General features: G+C 42.5%; 1 protein-coding gene across 7 annotated transcripts in view; it reads left to right on the top strand.

Moving 5' to 3' along the window:
• ccser2a (coiled-coil serine-rich protein 2a) overlaps positions 1 to 15925 on the top strand; it is a 100225-nt gene that overhangs the window by 38759 nt on the left and 45541 nt on the right. For all 7 annotated transcript variants that reach the window (XR_015939537.1, XR_015939536.1, XR_015939535.1 and 4 more), the window contains exons 4-6: positions 10539 to 10638; positions 12292 to 12406; positions 14538 to 14739. Coding sequence is in view for 4 of the 7 variants with exons in the window: in XM_088635201.1 (XP_088491327.1) it covers positions 10539 to 10638; positions 12292 to 12406; positions 14538 to 14739 (417 nt within the window). In the remaining 3 variants the exon portion in view is untranslated. The remainder of the gene's footprint in view (positions 1 to 10538; positions 10639 to 12291; positions 12407 to 14537; positions 14740 to 15925) is intronic.

Below are 15925 nucleotides of genomic sequence, written 5' to 3'. Positions count from 1 at the left end.
TTGTTTGGAGATAAAAATGCCATTTCGCTATCCAGCAAATCTCAAAAACTCTCGCAATGAGAGAAAATAGCGTGTCACTAGGTAGAAAGATCGCTTAGAAATTACTGCAACTATGAGAGAAAAAAAAACCCTTAAAAAACAATAAAATACTTAAAGACTTCGTGTCACAAGAATATGAGAAGTTCATTGACCTGATTTCAGACTCTTCCTTATAAACAGCTTTTGATGAAGTTATGTTTGCAAGAGTTTTTGTGTAGCACCAAAAACAAATATCCAGTATTATCAGAGAAAGCTCTTTCTGTTCTTCTCCTGTTTGTGACCACCTATCTGTGTGAAACCGGATTTTCGTCGTAAGTGTCCACATAAAAGAAGTATCGCAACAGATTGGACGCAGAGTCGAACATAAGACTGCTCCCATCCATAACTCCAAATGTAAAAAAAATTGTAGAAGTAAGAGGCAAACTCACTCATCACACTGAGCTTGTTCTGTTTCTGCTGGTTTGAAGTAAATGTTGATTAAAAATTATCAGTACTCTTTTTAAAAAAAGCCTCACGTATTGTTGTCTCACTGTGTTTTACTGAGTCATTTTGCAGTTATGTGATTAATCCATCCATTTTCACTCCCGCTTTTCCTGGTGAGGTTCGCGGTGAAGCCAGAGCCTACCCGGCAAGCAACGAGCGCAAGGCAGGGTACAGCCTGGACAGGTGCCAGTCCATCGCAGGGCCAATCATACATGGGGACAATTTGGAGGCCACAGTATGGGCCGAAGGGGGAAATTTGGCCCAGACCCCAGGATAACTCCGTACTCTTCTTGAGAAATGCCCAGGGATCTGTAATGACCACTGAGAGTCAGGACCTCAGTTTAACATCTTATCCGAAAGACACCGCCCACTACAGTATAGTGTCCCCGCCACTATACTGGGGCATTAGGACCCACTCAGAACGCAGGGTGGGCACCACCTGCTGGTCCCATTAACACCACTTCCAGCAGCAACCACAGGTTTCCCCAGGAGGGCTTCAGTGGCTCGCCAGTTGTGAGTTGCAGGGTGATATGGCTGCTAGCCTCATGTGATTAATAAATGACTGAAATAAACTCAATGGGCTCATACAATGCTTACAATTTTTAAAAAAAGCAATCGATAGTTTCTTCCTTAATAATTGGCTAAATTGCCTCTGCATAGCAGTCCTAGAATGCTTTTTGCAGCACACCACTGTAGCTAATCCTGAAAAGTAAGAAAAAAGGTTGCTGGGGACCCGTGACATTAGCTTCGACAGAAAAGGGTTCCGTTATCGAAAACATTTGAGAACCACTGCTCTAAGTCATTGATTGATTTATTAAGGTGACACTTCCTGAGGATTATAGGTTTCAGAACCACACTTCAAATCATTATATGGAATGGATAAAAAATACCTCATTTGCTGTTGCTGTCTGCTGAGCTGTTTCGGTTAATATTGTTTCAGTCTTTAATTTCATCTGCTTTGGGCAGATCAGTAGGGGAATAATAAAATGTAAAGGATGATTTTTTTCCCTACTTTAAGGCCCAGCAGACTCCCCATTATAGAATACTTCCAGAGCTGTGTGCTTAATACATCCTTACTACAACTCCAGACATGCTTGGAACTGCATGAGTGAAACTGGAAAACCTGACTCAGCATTTCTATTAATGGAAAGTTTGTACAATATGCATTCTAAATGTACAACATGATCCTGTAGTTGTTAATGCCAGTCAGTAAGTACGAACTGTTTATTTTGTTTGAACAGGGAGTTCATCAGTTATAAGCAATAAACTGTGGTAATTTACTGGTTGAGTGGAATGACTGGTTTATAGTCAGTTCCTATCCTGCAGTATCAAAGGTATAACCCCAGTGGGGTGCCCATTGTTAAGAGGACAGCTACCCAGTGAGTCTGCAGACATAATCTGGCCTTTTATTAAGTCACCTCGTAGTTCCCCAGTAACAGGAGACTCATTTATCTTTTTAAGATTGCTGGCCTGCAGAAATGATTAATCCTGTTCATGTTATTTGCTGCAGTCTTGTTAACTGGATTGCATTGCGTTGTGGCTGCAGTAAATGATTACCGCCACCTGATGGCAGTGTGTGTCCGCAGCAGCGCTAGTGGCTGTGAGAGCCAGTGCAGGGGCTGAGCTGCGCGAAGGGTCTGAACGCCAGCTTCGTTCATGCGTTGCCAAATCATGCCCGGTGGGTTCGGAGTCTCTGCACACTTTAAATATTCATCTCTCTACATGCTGGCCACGTCACACTGCTGAATGCCCCACGGGGTGTGCATCTCAAGGCCTTTACAAGGGAAAGTTTTAAGGGAAATCAGTCCTGTCAGGATATGAATATGCCCCTCATTCCCCTGTCCCTCTCCTGCAGTGCACACATATCTGCAGCACGTCCTGTGTTTTGTCCGTGGCGTGGCTCAGATTGTCTAGATCTCCGTTTTGCTGTATTGCCCCTGTATGACTAACCTGCCTGCCTTCTGCTAATGCTCTTGGCTCCCATTCTTGTTATTTCTGTATCAAAACCGGATGCTTCAGTTGCTTCACTTGGCACCCCTCAGAAATCATTTTTGCCGATTGGATCCTATAGGAACTTAAAAGTCCTGTGGTGTTGCTGTAACCAAAATTAATCACTTTCCTTCTGTGTTCAGGATTCTGTCTTGAAGATTAGTCATTGTGTGATAAATTACTGATTTCTCTGCATCCCCAATGAGTTCAGAAATAGATCTAAGATTGTTCACTTCCTCTTCTAGGATCAATAACAGTGACATAATGCCAATTCTACAATGAGAAAAAAAAATAACCGCTTATTTTTTCCCCATACTTAGTTCTTGTTGAAATGTTGTTTTTGCTCCACGTTAATCCACCTACTTCGGAGAGCATGTATGTTTTTATATCAGACATTGAAAACATCTGCTTTGAGGAAAGATCTCTACATCACAGAGATCTGAGAAAGCTGCGTACTCTTTTCAGGGCACAGATGGTGGCTGGTGAGACCTCTCCGGATCACTGTCATAGTGAGGCTTGTCTGGCTAGAGTCTTATCACTGTACATTGAGAAATGTTGCCAGAACACAGTGTTTTAGTTTTAGGTCTGACCTTAAAAACATATCCAATTCTCCTGCTGCTGCAGGTAGTCCTAATCCTTTCTAGCCTGTGGCTATGTTATAATAATGCTTTAGAAAAGCGCCTGTGCCTTGTAAGTTAATTGGGAGTTTTAAAGAGCTGGCTGAAACAGTGTTGTCTCTGCAGTACAGGAGGGAGTGGGCAGTGGTGGTCCAGACGTGGGGGTGTCCTCACTGTGTCCTGTGCATGGAAGGGGTTGTTTCTTATGGAATGACACCTACTGATGGGCAACCAGATGTCGGCCAAGGGCAGCAGCATCATCCTGCCTGGAGGACTGCTCGACGACCTGAAATAAGGCAATTAATAAAGGAGTTCCAAAATGCATTATCTAACCTCATTTTCTTTGTGCGTGACGGCTGTAATGATTTACTAATGCAGTGCTAGTTCAATGCTAGGCATCCCACAGTTCTCGGGGATCTCGTATAGCCCACGGGCTGCAAGTGGCCCATCGTTATTCTAAGCCCTTGAATACAGAGTGTTGCAGAAAAGGGAACGCACACAGTTAATGCCCCTTGAAGGCTGCTTTGGAAATGCACAATAATAATAAAAAAGGTATCTATGAAGTTGCTCTTCCGCTGCACTGTTTCCTTGGAGTATGCCCCATGCAGTTCATGGGGGGTCAGCTCTGTCTTTCCAGAGGGGGTCTGGAGCACTGCAGTGCCCGTGCCTTGTCTCAGAGCTGCAGGGAGGCCTGCGAACTCTTGTTATTCAGTCAGGTAAGCTCCAGAGCCTCCTCTTCCTCTCCCCACCGCAGATACCAGCCTTTTAATCTTCTCTTTTATCCCCGCGCTGCCTCCTGCCTTGTGCATCAGAGCCCCGTGTCTTTCAACTTCACTTGTCTTATTTGCTTCTAATTTTATTTTCAATGGTGTGCTTTGATATGGCCTCATTAGTTGGCTGCTGTAGGTAACTAGTAAGCTCTATTTGATGTTTGTATAAATAACATCTCTATAGCTATAGCACAATACCATTGAGTGAAGTGACTGTGATTTGTCCTGTGGCAATTGTTCTTTTGGGGTTGCAGTGCAAGTTTGGCCTGGCTGGTCTTGGTGTGTCTGTGGGAGGAAAGGATTGTTAATACCCTTAGACAGAGGGCTGGACATGCTGCATGGGGGTATTGTTTCCACTAGGTTAGTACCCCTTGTCTGTGGTTTGTGAAATCCCATTACAGTTGGAATAATCATCATTATAAAAGGCACATTGGTAGAAGGGCACATTCCATTGACTGCTTGTCTGTACATTTGTCTTGGTGAGAAATGGTGTTCAGTCTGTGGGATGGTATTTGGTTTTTATCGATAAAGGGCAAACAGTTCTTTGATAGCTACACATTTCACTGTTCTTTATGTCATTCATTAAAATGCTGCTTTTCTTGGGACAAGAGCAGGTTGCAAGCTCAGACAGAGGTCTGTCATGGGCATTGTTAACATATCAGACTTAAATTGTGGTAATTTTCTGGAAGAAAGTACTACAGCTTACAACATCTGCAGTATGGAAAGAGAGTGAAGACATCGTAGCTCTGCCAAAACGTGGCTGTTCACCAGAAATGACCCCTTTGAGCATTTGGACTGTCTAATCAATCCCATGTAACTGCCCCAGTGTCTTGGACTGGAAAAGTGTTTACCATTTGGGCCGAAGGCTGCACCACAAAGTATTAATCCTGATCATAAGAACGGTTACAAACAGGAGGTCATTGTGGTCATGTAGCTTGTATGGTCACTAGTGGCTAATTGATCCTCATTCAGCTTTTTCTTGAAAGAAACTACAGTTTCAGCTTCAACAAACTGGGTGGACACCCTGTTCCATACAGTATCTTCACACTCCTGTCCCCTCCTGTTCTCAGTTTTAAATGTACGTAGACTCCACTTGTGTGCTCTGGCTCACATTTCACTGTTTTTTCTGAAGTTCTACTGATTTGAGGATTTTGAATATTTGTATCGGGTCCCCTTGTAATCTTCTCTGGTCAGTATGGAAAAAGGTCAGTTCTTTTGGCCTCTCCATGTGGGATATTCCCTTAAGTCCCACTTAGTATCTTGATAGCTCTTTTCTGGACTAATTCCAAAGCAGCAGTACTTGTTCTATAATGTGGTGACAAATCAGGGTTTGCTAGATTTTCTTTCAGAAACAGGCATTTCCAATATTCCTTGCCTAGTCTGTATTGCAGATTTTTGACTTGCACTCTGCAGTTCCCCTGCTAAAGTTATACATTATAACAATGTAGAGTGTCTCAATCTTCCCTAATGCATAAGAGGAAAGCCTATCTTTAATGGACTTGGCTTGATGTTACCCTCTGATATCTCTGGAGCTAGATATAAATGAACCGAACCATCGGGGAGTTCTTGTTTAAGAAAATGAAGATGGATTTCTTTGGCGTGTTTTAATAGAAAGATGCTTCTCTCCTGCTGTTTGTCAGAGCTGTGACACACTCTGGATTAGCTCCCTCTGAGAGTGACTACCTGATACGTTTACAGTAATTTAATCACATCCCTGATGGGCCTGACCTTTTCTTTCTTTTATTGATGCCTGTTGACGGCCTAATTATCCTCCAGCTAGCTCCCCCACAGCTCTGCTCTCCATCCGTTAGAATTGCAGCCCCCTCCATTGCCTGGCGGGCTGCCTGAAGTGGGTACGTCTGGCATGTGGCCCCGGGGCTCCTATCCTCCTGCTGGGGCCCCTCGCTGTCGGCCTCTCTGAGTGTTGGCTGCCTTGTGCTCCAGCGACGCACTTCTCTGGGGCCTTAAGCTTTCTGTAAACGAGAAAGTGCAGCCGCCGCCGAGCAGAGACGAGTTAGGACTTGTGTTGTCAGTGCTTCCATGATGAGGATGTAATCATCCTCACCTTGATTTCTCTTAGTACATCTGGGCAGTGTAGACTGAGAGGAAAAAACACAGAAGGGGGAGTATGTGCAGTTATGTGCTTCTTGATAAGACTGTGTGAAAAAGTCATTAAGAAACAAAGAGGTTAAAAATATTATTACTTTTCTGATGCGTTTCTTGTTTTAAGGTGTGAACATAGTATTGTACGAGTGCAATTTTAAAAGGCTATACAAATAACTGTATAGCTGTGATATGATGGTGACACTAGATCTCACTGTTTTTTTATGTTTACATTTGCATTTATGTTACAATTTAAATTCAGTCATATAGAGGAGACTGTGGGATATTGAAATGGAAGCCCTTCAGCTACTGAAGTCTAATGGAGTTGTAGAAATAAGTATTAAACTTGCCTCTTAATTTAGTAAATTCTGTTTTAAATCTTACCTGCCAAATTGCAAAATATTTCTGTGATCTTAGAAACAAATCATAGTTGTCAAATATAAGTTAATAAATGATCATCATATTCAATAAATAAGTAAGTGGTGACTTGCAGGTTCCCACATTGAACCCATGGCTGTATAGATAATTTGATGCAGAAAGAAAAACAGGGACAGGTTATTGTTCCTGGTTTCTTACCATTCCTTCCAGCTTTTGAATGCATGGAGCAGGGGCTGGTTTCCAGGATTTCCAGGAATATTATATTTTTAAAGCAGCAAGCTAAAAGCTTGTGACTGAAGTCATTGCCCCAGATGCTCCTCTGCTCCCGTTGCCTCTTCTTGCATTCCCAGTCGCTGTGTGCTGTGTGCGCTCACACAAGCGCATCTCAGAGAGTGGGACGGGGCAGGGCTCGGTCTGGACTGTAAGGTGTTTGATGAACAGATGGAGAGCACTGGGGACACCATGATTATGTTCTCAGGGATAAAGACCCAAGTCTGGCTGAATCAGCATCTTGAGCACAGCCTCGTAAACTCTTGTCATCCTATGTGCAGGGCCTTCTGCCTCCCATTCCAAAGTTCATTCGCACACGGAGACTGGTCTTCATCAGGGAGCCTGAACTGGCTATATAGGGCTCCCATAGAGCGTTCTCGCCCCGGCCTGAAGGGGCCCAGAATGTTTTTCAGCCTGTTCCTCTTTTTTGGAGACTCTTCTGTTTGACCTTCCACGGATGTTTTTTTGCAGTGCTGGCTTCCTTTTTTTACCTGGCTGCTTTCCACTCAGCAAATCGATTGTGTGATTGCCTGCACTCTGAATGCTGTATTAAAAACAGAAGAAAAAAAAAACTTAATTGAAGCTTTAAAATCAGAAAAAAACATTACCTTGAAAATGTCCACTGAAAAGGATAAGTGGAAATGCATTAGAGCCCTGTTATAAAAAAAAAAAACACCTGTTGTATTTTTAAAGGTCAGCAGTATAATGAGGATTTGCAGTAAGGTATTGATGCATCTTAAATGCCATGTCCAACAGTGACTCCTGATGGTGAGATTAGGAAGAGACGGTCATTGTGCAAAATGTATTTTTTTTTCTGTGCTTGTGAATCTTTAAAATGTCATACGTTACGTTTAACAAATGCTTAGGAGACTGTAATGCTCTTTTTTCATTATTTGTAATGCATGGGTAGTGTAATGAGGACCTAGTTTTTTCAGTCAGTGGACATTACAGCTGGGCCAGGCATCTCAGTCTTTGTTTCTCTTTCTAGGTAATGTTACAAATGGCTCAAAGAAATTGGACTATTTTGCTTTCTTGGCCCCTGGTAGTTTCTTGGTTTTAGTCAGTCAGTCCTGATGATGAAAGGGAGGAAGGCTCAATGAGAGCGCCCTCTTATGGACAAGAACACTTTCGGCCCCTTTCAGTGGGCTAATTTGCCACTTTGTTCTCCGTCATAATTATTGGCTTTAAAAATGTTAATATATTTAGGTTGAAAAAACAGAATGCAAGTCAGGCAACCCACATACATGGAAGAATAATTTGTGTGTTTAAATTAGAAAGATACATTTATTTTAGGTAGATGTACTATAGATCTGTTTTGAATACATAGGTTTTACATACACAAACGGAAATAGAAAAAATATCAGGATAAAACCATGCTAACAGAGTTTTTATAAGCTCTTTAAGCCTTTTCAACATGAATAAAAACTACTGAAGTAAAAGCCAAATCTAACTAGTGAATAAAAGCAGAGAAATCAATTCCCCATTTTCAAATCTTTGGGGAGCAAAGTATTGATTGTTTGCAGGCAAAGTTGGACTGGATTACTGAAATAATTAATTTCCACTGTGAATGAGGAAACTGTTGTTTTCTACACAGATCTGAGATGTAAGACTAAACCGCTTGTGAATGTGTGTGGTTTTCCTCTGCTCTGATGCAAGGCCTCGCTGGAGAAAAAATATCTTCTATACAGCAGAGTGGCACCGATCATTCATGGATCTTTCTGGGTTCTACAGTAGTTCAAAATTCTTATGTTGATAGATTTGCGGTATGTGTTTTGCATTTTCATTTTCGTTGTGGTTTTCCTCAGAATTTTTAAGACAATTGACGTTGCATTTTTGCAATTCTTTCAGTTACCAAACAAAAAATATTTTTTTTATGGGTTGTGTGGTGTTTACCTGATAAATGCGTGTAACCACAAATCCTTGCATTATCATAGGTAAGGACAGAAGTAGAGTAATATTGCAGAATTGTGACGTAGCATTATTCTAGCACACTTTCACAGCAGAGATTAGATTACAAGTCTAAGGCAGAATTTACAGCCCAGGCCCTCAGTGCAGCCGCAGTGCAGTGCCTGCTGGTTTTTGTACTAATTGAGGCCTTGATTCTTGAGTTGAACCCTAGATTTAACTAATCATGCACTAATTAGACATTTTTAATTGGTTTCAGCTATGCAGCTGTAAGAAATTGTACATTTACTTATAAATATTCATATATAAGTTAAGCACTGCTGCTTTTCAGACCAAAATACAATTAAATAAATCTAATCAGTCACACTGTTAGTTCAATGTGTCCAAGTTAAGGGGTCAATTAGGCAGCCAAAAGTCCAGATTCCTAGCTTTGCAATTAACAGAAAAATGTTTAATGGGCTTTGAGCCTCACTCTTGACTTGAGTGTTTTATCGATAGGATACCTTGGCTTACTGTGGCACAGCGAGGGTTCTGTGTCAATCACAGGACACAGAAGAGTAACAAGGAGTATTGAGAGTTCGATCACAATCCCAGCGGAACTTGGAATCCAATTGTACTTAGCAATCTGGGCAACACACTAGAGTGGAATGTTTTTTCTAACGTACCTAAGTGTGTGTTATAAAGCCTGAAAGCCTAGAAGTGAAACAATAGTGCAGGGATTTATTTGCTGGTCCCACACGTTTGTGAAGTCTTAGCTTCTCTTTTCTGATGGTAAAGCACTGTGTACTCGGAAGTGTTCTTTAAAGCCTCCTGCACTGCACATGGAGGTATTCTGTAACCTGCAGGAATTCTGTTCTGAGATCCTTTTCCTTTTTAGTTTTCCTGCTAAGAAATTATTAAGTATTTTTCTTCCAGTTTTTTGGTGCTTTTTCTCCGTCAGTGTCGCTGTCTGTTGGTACGAAATGTCATTTCCCAGCAGCGCTGTGCTGTAACTAAGCCCTCTCCCTGGGTGGCGGGGTGGGAGAGACACTAGTTTACAGCTGTCTGATTTTCAGGGATGCTGCCGATTAGCTGAAGAAAGTACCATTTGCTGCAGCTGTTAGCTCTTCTGTCCCCCAAAGTGCCTGTGTTGTCTCTAATTAGGCATTTGAAAAATTCAAATGTATGCTCTATTGTTATTTTTTTTAAGAACAAATGAATCTTCCTTTTCAGTGCTGTAAGGTAACAGGGATGTAACTTGGGTAGAGTTGCAGTGTATGGTCTGACCCTTGGGCTTATTTGGGCATGTGCTACTGTGTCTTGTGCCTGACCTTCTGACCTCTAGCACAGCCGGGCCAAATGCCTTCTGAAGTCTCATTGCTTCTCTGCTCTTGGTGTTCTGCAAACCCTGACAGCCTGAGCAATATTCACTCATCATATGCTTTATTATATTTAGACCATGAAATGTTCCCTAATTTAATGCACACTGTGGTGAACTTTAATTTATTACAGGCCAGTATTTGCATTTTTTTAATTTCACTTATTGCCTTGTACTGTACTTCAGGCATAATTTATAAATTTAGTCTATGCCATTTTACGAAATCTTCTTTGATTGTTTTGGGGTCATTTTTTTTCCTTTTTAATTTTTGAAACTGCTCTTATGCCTTGTGGGTAAAGTGCTATGGAACCCTGCATGTGCTTCCATAATAAGCTCTTTTTCCATGTGGAAATGGGGTGTTCCTTAGTGGGTAATTGCTGGTGTCAGTGCACTGTATTGCAGCTTGAAAGCTGTCTTTACATTCCTGAGAAGCAGGTGTCCATGGGTCTGTTAACTTTTTTAGAAAGAACAATCACCCAACCAGATGAGAAAGATGCTTCCAAAAACATATTCTCCGAAATTAAACCCCCTTAATCCTCAGGGTATTCCTTACCAGTGTTTAATTGGAATTAGTGTACCACAGTGTGGGATAATGTTCCTTTCCTCCTCCCCATCATCTCTGCGCAGGACATCTTGAACAATCTGGACAACTTGGACTCATGTGACCTTGAGGACGATGACCTCATGCTGGACGTGGAGCTTCCTGATGATGGCTCCCTAAACAGCGGTGAGTCCAGTCCCGCTGAGCAGGATACCAGGGCTTGTGAACAGAGATCTGCAGTTAGAGGCCTGGTGAACACTGGCTCCGCTGGGCATTGCGGCGCCACTGGTTCCATCTCTGGTTTCACTCTTTGCCATGCTAATGAGCAGCGCCTTCACCTCTTCATAACGAGAAATTGGCAAGTCATCCAGCTTCACGGTGTTTCATTTCAGGAGAATCCCTCTTCCCGAACCTTTTTTCGATCATGAATGAGAGCTTCGTGCAGAGCAGAAACGGGGAGTTTTGTGTACTAAAAAAGTGGCATAAAGCACAGAACAGACACAAACAAACATGCTTGCACTTGCAGACACTAGGGCACATAGGCTTAAACCCCCAAAAAACACACTTGCACAAAGCCCAGCAGTGCTGCTGACCTGTGCTGGGGCATGGCCAAGATGAAAGTCTGCGGACAGATGTGTGTGGGTTATGCCCTGCATGAGTGAGAGAGAGCCTGTGCCACTGCGCAAGAGGAAAGTGAGAAGTTTGAGTGTCCCTCCTCCTGCACGGGCCTCCTGGAAGGGGAATGAATGCATGGTATTTATAGCCGCGTGTTTGGGGCTGTGGCCGGGGAAAGGGGGAGGCCCCTCCAGTAGCACAGTGAGGCAGGGCTGTGATGTGGAGAGCTGGGCCCTTTTCCCAGTGACACACTGCCAGGCAGGCAGGAAGGAAGGCCTTCTATTTTCAATCTGAGTTCCCATGACAGGACGGGCCATAACAACAACATTCACTCATTCCCAACTAATGCTTCCCACACGGGCTGCTGCAGTCCTCCCCAGCTGCCGGTAAGTTCAGAAAAAACAAGTGTAACTGGAGGAAATAAGTAACTGTTTTTTCTGTCTTCAGCAAGCCTTTTAACTTCAGTTTGTGTTTTGCTATGTGTTGAATAGTGTATATGATGCACACTGGGGTCTGGTGGAGTGAAGGGGTTTGGTTTAAAGATTCCAATGTAAGATTCTGTCTGAGTCTGATGAGCTCAGCTGTGTAAAGTGAGGGTGGAGAAGTTTTTTTGTTTTGTTTTGATTTCTGATATTTTGGAGATTTTCTGTTAAGCCTTCTATGACTTGATGCTGGTCTTTGTTCACAGAAAGATGAAAAAAACATTGTCGGCATGTTAACGGTGTCGTGCTACACTGGATACTAATTTTCACACTCGATTTCCACACCTTTTGTTCTTGATTTTAAACTGCGGTACACTTCATTCCTCCCCGGTACACTAGGGTTCTCAGACACAGAGGTAGCTTTCTTCAGCTTAAACTGAGCTGCTATTATGTAGAGAGTGAAACCAGCTTCTGAATTTGGAAGAACTTAGTGAATCTCTCAATGTGAACCCCCAGGGTTGTGTCTGTATGACAATATCAGTGATGATAGTCTTTCATATTCTCTTTTTTTACTGTTCATGTCTTTTTTCTGTATTATCGTGGTGTTTGGAGGTACTCCAAGCTTGGCTATTTCCATGCAGTGGGAATGTAATGGGGAACAATGTGGCGTTATGGAAGAGATATCAGTGTCAGCTCTGTACTTTGAGATGAATCCTGAGTTGTCTTTGCACCTCATTAGATCAATGAACTATTAACACCTGTGCTCTTGTCCCCGACCTTGTGCTGGGATGCTCCTCTGCAGGAGACGCTGACGGGATGTCCCAGCTGGATCGCTCCGAGCGAGGAGGGCGGCAGGGGCACTGGAGAAGAAGGCAGCACCGGTGGAGTGGCCCAGATCACTTCCACAGTGACACCAGGTGTGGACTGGCAGTGTGCTGGAGAGTGTCAGAGTGTCGGAAACTAGTGCTTCTCAGCTCCAGTTCGGGAGTAGGCCAGCATCGTCTGCTCTTTGTTCCTTCTGAGCTTTTGATCACTAAAGCTAATTGATCCTTGCTTGATTAGACCTGTTTTAGGTCATTTAAAGGATCATTATTTGGCCTTTGGTTAAAAAAATCTCTGTTGCAGTTGTGTTATGAATCATTTACACAAATGGGAATGACACTGTATTAAATACTGCTGCAAAAAGTGACACGCACTTAATTATACACACTTAAGAAACCAAGAAATTGTTTCAAGTTTGATGCTAATTATTGGCTACATCCAAATGCTTAAGAGTCTTAATAATTAACAAAAACGTAATTAGCCTAATTGACAAAGAGTTTGGATGGAGCAAAACCCAGAAAGCACAGGGTTGCTTCAAGAGCAGGTTTGATAACCAGCTCATTTCCTGGAGGGCTTGCTGGTTTTTGTTCCAGGCTAAGTAGTCAATTAAAGAATAAACCTCTATTTCATCTTAGCTAGACATATGTAGGATGTTTCTTAAGGTCTTTTGAAGTTGATTGCTCAAAACATTTACTTCATTAAATGTACATTTGCCTATACAACACCTCTGAGCCATATTAGAAGTGTTCCAATTATGCAGTTAATTAAATAATTAGAATAGCTATGTAACTGTGAGCTCAGATGGAACAGAAACCAGAAGCCACTAGGCCCTCCAGGAATTGAGTCTGTTCTAGACTTTTTTACAGTGTTCCAGAGTGTGTAGGAGAGTTTCAGTGTCCGATGTGAATTGTAGAGAAGGGAATAATTGTTGCTGATTTATTCAAAGGAAAAGAATGAGCTCCAAATAGAATATTTTATGTCACACAGTCATTATTTCAGCTTCTGTGTGCTTCAGCAGATAAAAATAGATGACAAAGCATGGTTTGATACTTCCTTGCCAACACTCTTGTAATGTCCTGATGTCCAAAGAGAGTGGACTTCTTACAATATGTGTACTGCTTTTATACTTTTTGAAAATTTCCTAGATAAATATGTATATATTCTGAAAAATGAATGAAAAAAAGAGCTAGGTGGCCTTTTGTATGCTGAGCTGCCCTTAGTGTTTGTGTATAGCAGCTGGGCTTTTTGTTTAGTAATCGCTGGATTTCCTCAGCTCTCCATTCACCTGCCTGTCTGCCTGGCCATGTCTGTTCACAGTGCATCTGAAAACCTTTCCATTCAGAACATCCTCTTTCTCATTAACTTAGTCTCTCTGTGTTCCTACTGTTTTTTTTTACATTCATTCTCCAAGTTTTCAAAGTGGTTGGAGATGCTCAAAAATATCTGCAGAACTTAAGTCTCTGTTTAGAAGTCTTTATTGTTCTGTATCTGTCCGCATTTAGGAAAGACAGAGGTATGTGGGTGGAGATGACAAGTTGGAGGTTTAGACAGAGTCTCTTTGTCCAGACTGTGTGAGTGTTCCCAGAGGAAGACATTGAAGCTATAAAAGATGTTGTTGTAGTTTTCTTAGCCTTTTGCTTTCCACTAGCTGTAACCAGATATAACTGGAGTAACCTGCCCTAGATAGTAACCTGTATCAGAACTACTGCCTGGGCAAGTTTCCCAGAATGCACTCTGCCCCCTGATGCAAATTCGAGCCAGTGACTCTATACAATACATTGCACAAAAGCAGTCTTCTGTATTTCAAAAGACACTTCTGAATTTTTACTGTGAGAGATACATAAAAATCCTGGGGAAATCTGATTGTGTTTGTTAATGCCATAAGCTCCTCTTGACAGCACAGCTAATTTGAAAGATGATACCCCCTACAGAAAATGAAGTAGGTAAGATTTGTGCAACGTGACTAGTGTTGGGCATGGGTTTTTATTTCCGTTAGGCCAGTAGTAGAAGTTTCACAGGTGATGAAGTACCTGGAATCATCTGTCTGTGTTTATACTTCTTATCTGTTTTTTGCCCACGCCTTTCCTCCCTTGCTAAACTCTGATATGCAAATGTAACCTGAGACTCTTGCCATTACATTTTTGGACATTTTCCTGCCGACCCTATGACTGACTGTGTGAAGTCCTGAGATAATGTGTACTGTCTCTCTTTTGCTTACCTTTCCAGGGGTGCTGGGTTCCTGGGCTCCACGACTGGGCCTTTTGAGGGGTATGGGTCCTCCGGGTCGGGCCGGGCTGCCCCACGCCCTTTGCAGCCTCTGGGCTGGCAGGAGAACACAGTGATGCTGGACGAGCTGACGCTAAGACACATGGCCCAGGACTGCACCTCAGTGAAGACACAGCTGCTCAAACTGAGGAGACTGCTGCAGGTCAGATGATTCCTCCACCTCCTGCACATAAACACAGGCTGCGATTCTGTTACAGTCAGCTTCATGCCAGTTCCTTGCCATTCACAGTATTTCCATTCCATTCCATTTCCAATCCTTTATTTAGCTAGATGTGTCAGAGTTCTAACTTATGGCAATGACCTGGTCACAAAGCTCACACAGTTGTTGGAGAGTACACAAAACACAGCAGTTAAAACACATTACAACAAAGAACTGTTTAGTAGTCTCATTTATTGTATGCCACCCCTACAACAGACTTTTTAGACATCACGTGGATGATTTTTGCTATAGGAACAGTCTGTCTGCAGTGCCCTTTCTGTGTCCCAGACAGATCCTATTTGTGAAGACAAATGAATAAGTGCCTCTAATACTGCCAAAATAGTGTCTGCAGCCTGTACCCTCTTCACTGTGAATCACGATAACAAAGAAAGAGCTGTAAAGCAGTGAGTCACCTCTTTTCTTGATTGCCCTTGCCTTCCCCAAGGAGAATCCCTCTGTGAGTGTGAAGTTTAATGGGAAATATGCAGAGCGCTGCTTAAAGTGGTGTCATAAACCGATTCACTGATTTTCGAACCGGAAGACATCTGAAAATCACATGCTGCCTAACTTGGACGTTTGATTTAGGGAGGCGTGTATCACATTCCTTACTCTCCTATTTGGACAGTCCCTCAGCTCCTCTGCTCCAACTTGATCAGGAGTAAGCGTCCTGTGAAAAGCCCAGCTGCTAAAAAAAAAACATTGTTTGGGTGCTGCATGCCTCTCTGTTGTAACACTGTGACACTGTGACCCCCTCAGTTAAAGGATGGAGTAGGCAGACAGGTGTGTCAGTAGTAGCTGTTTTGTGACACTGTGTTGCATGGAAACAGGGGTGTTATATTGTAGGTGCAGGGGTGCAAAGAGAAATCTTGTTCCCTGGGGGGTTATCAAATGAGGGTTGGGATCTGGGTAGTGCCAGGACTGAGCTCCTATACTTTTTAATCAAAAAGCAGTCAGGGTAGACTAATAAATTAATAGTTTTATTACCCAGGTAAATTTGCATTTGCCCAGAAATTAAGACCATATCACTGAATGGTTTAATTGCAAATCTGACATGTACACGATGGAAAGAAAAGAGTTTAAGCCATCTGCATGTTTTTTTTTAATCTTTGTTTCACTTATGTTATATACG

Source organism: Lepisosteus platostomus, chromosome 6 (assembly GCF_059453375.1).
Source record: "Lepisosteus platostomus isolate fLepPlt1 chromosome 6, fLepPlt1.hap1, whole genome shotgun sequence".
In the NCBI taxonomy this organism is placed as follows: domain Eukaryota; kingdom Metazoa; phylum Chordata; class Actinopteri; order Semionotiformes; family Lepisosteidae; genus Lepisosteus; species Lepisosteus platostomus.
The sequence above is the reverse complement of the archived record's forward strand: the minus strand, read 5'-3'. Positions and strand labels throughout refer to the sequence as shown.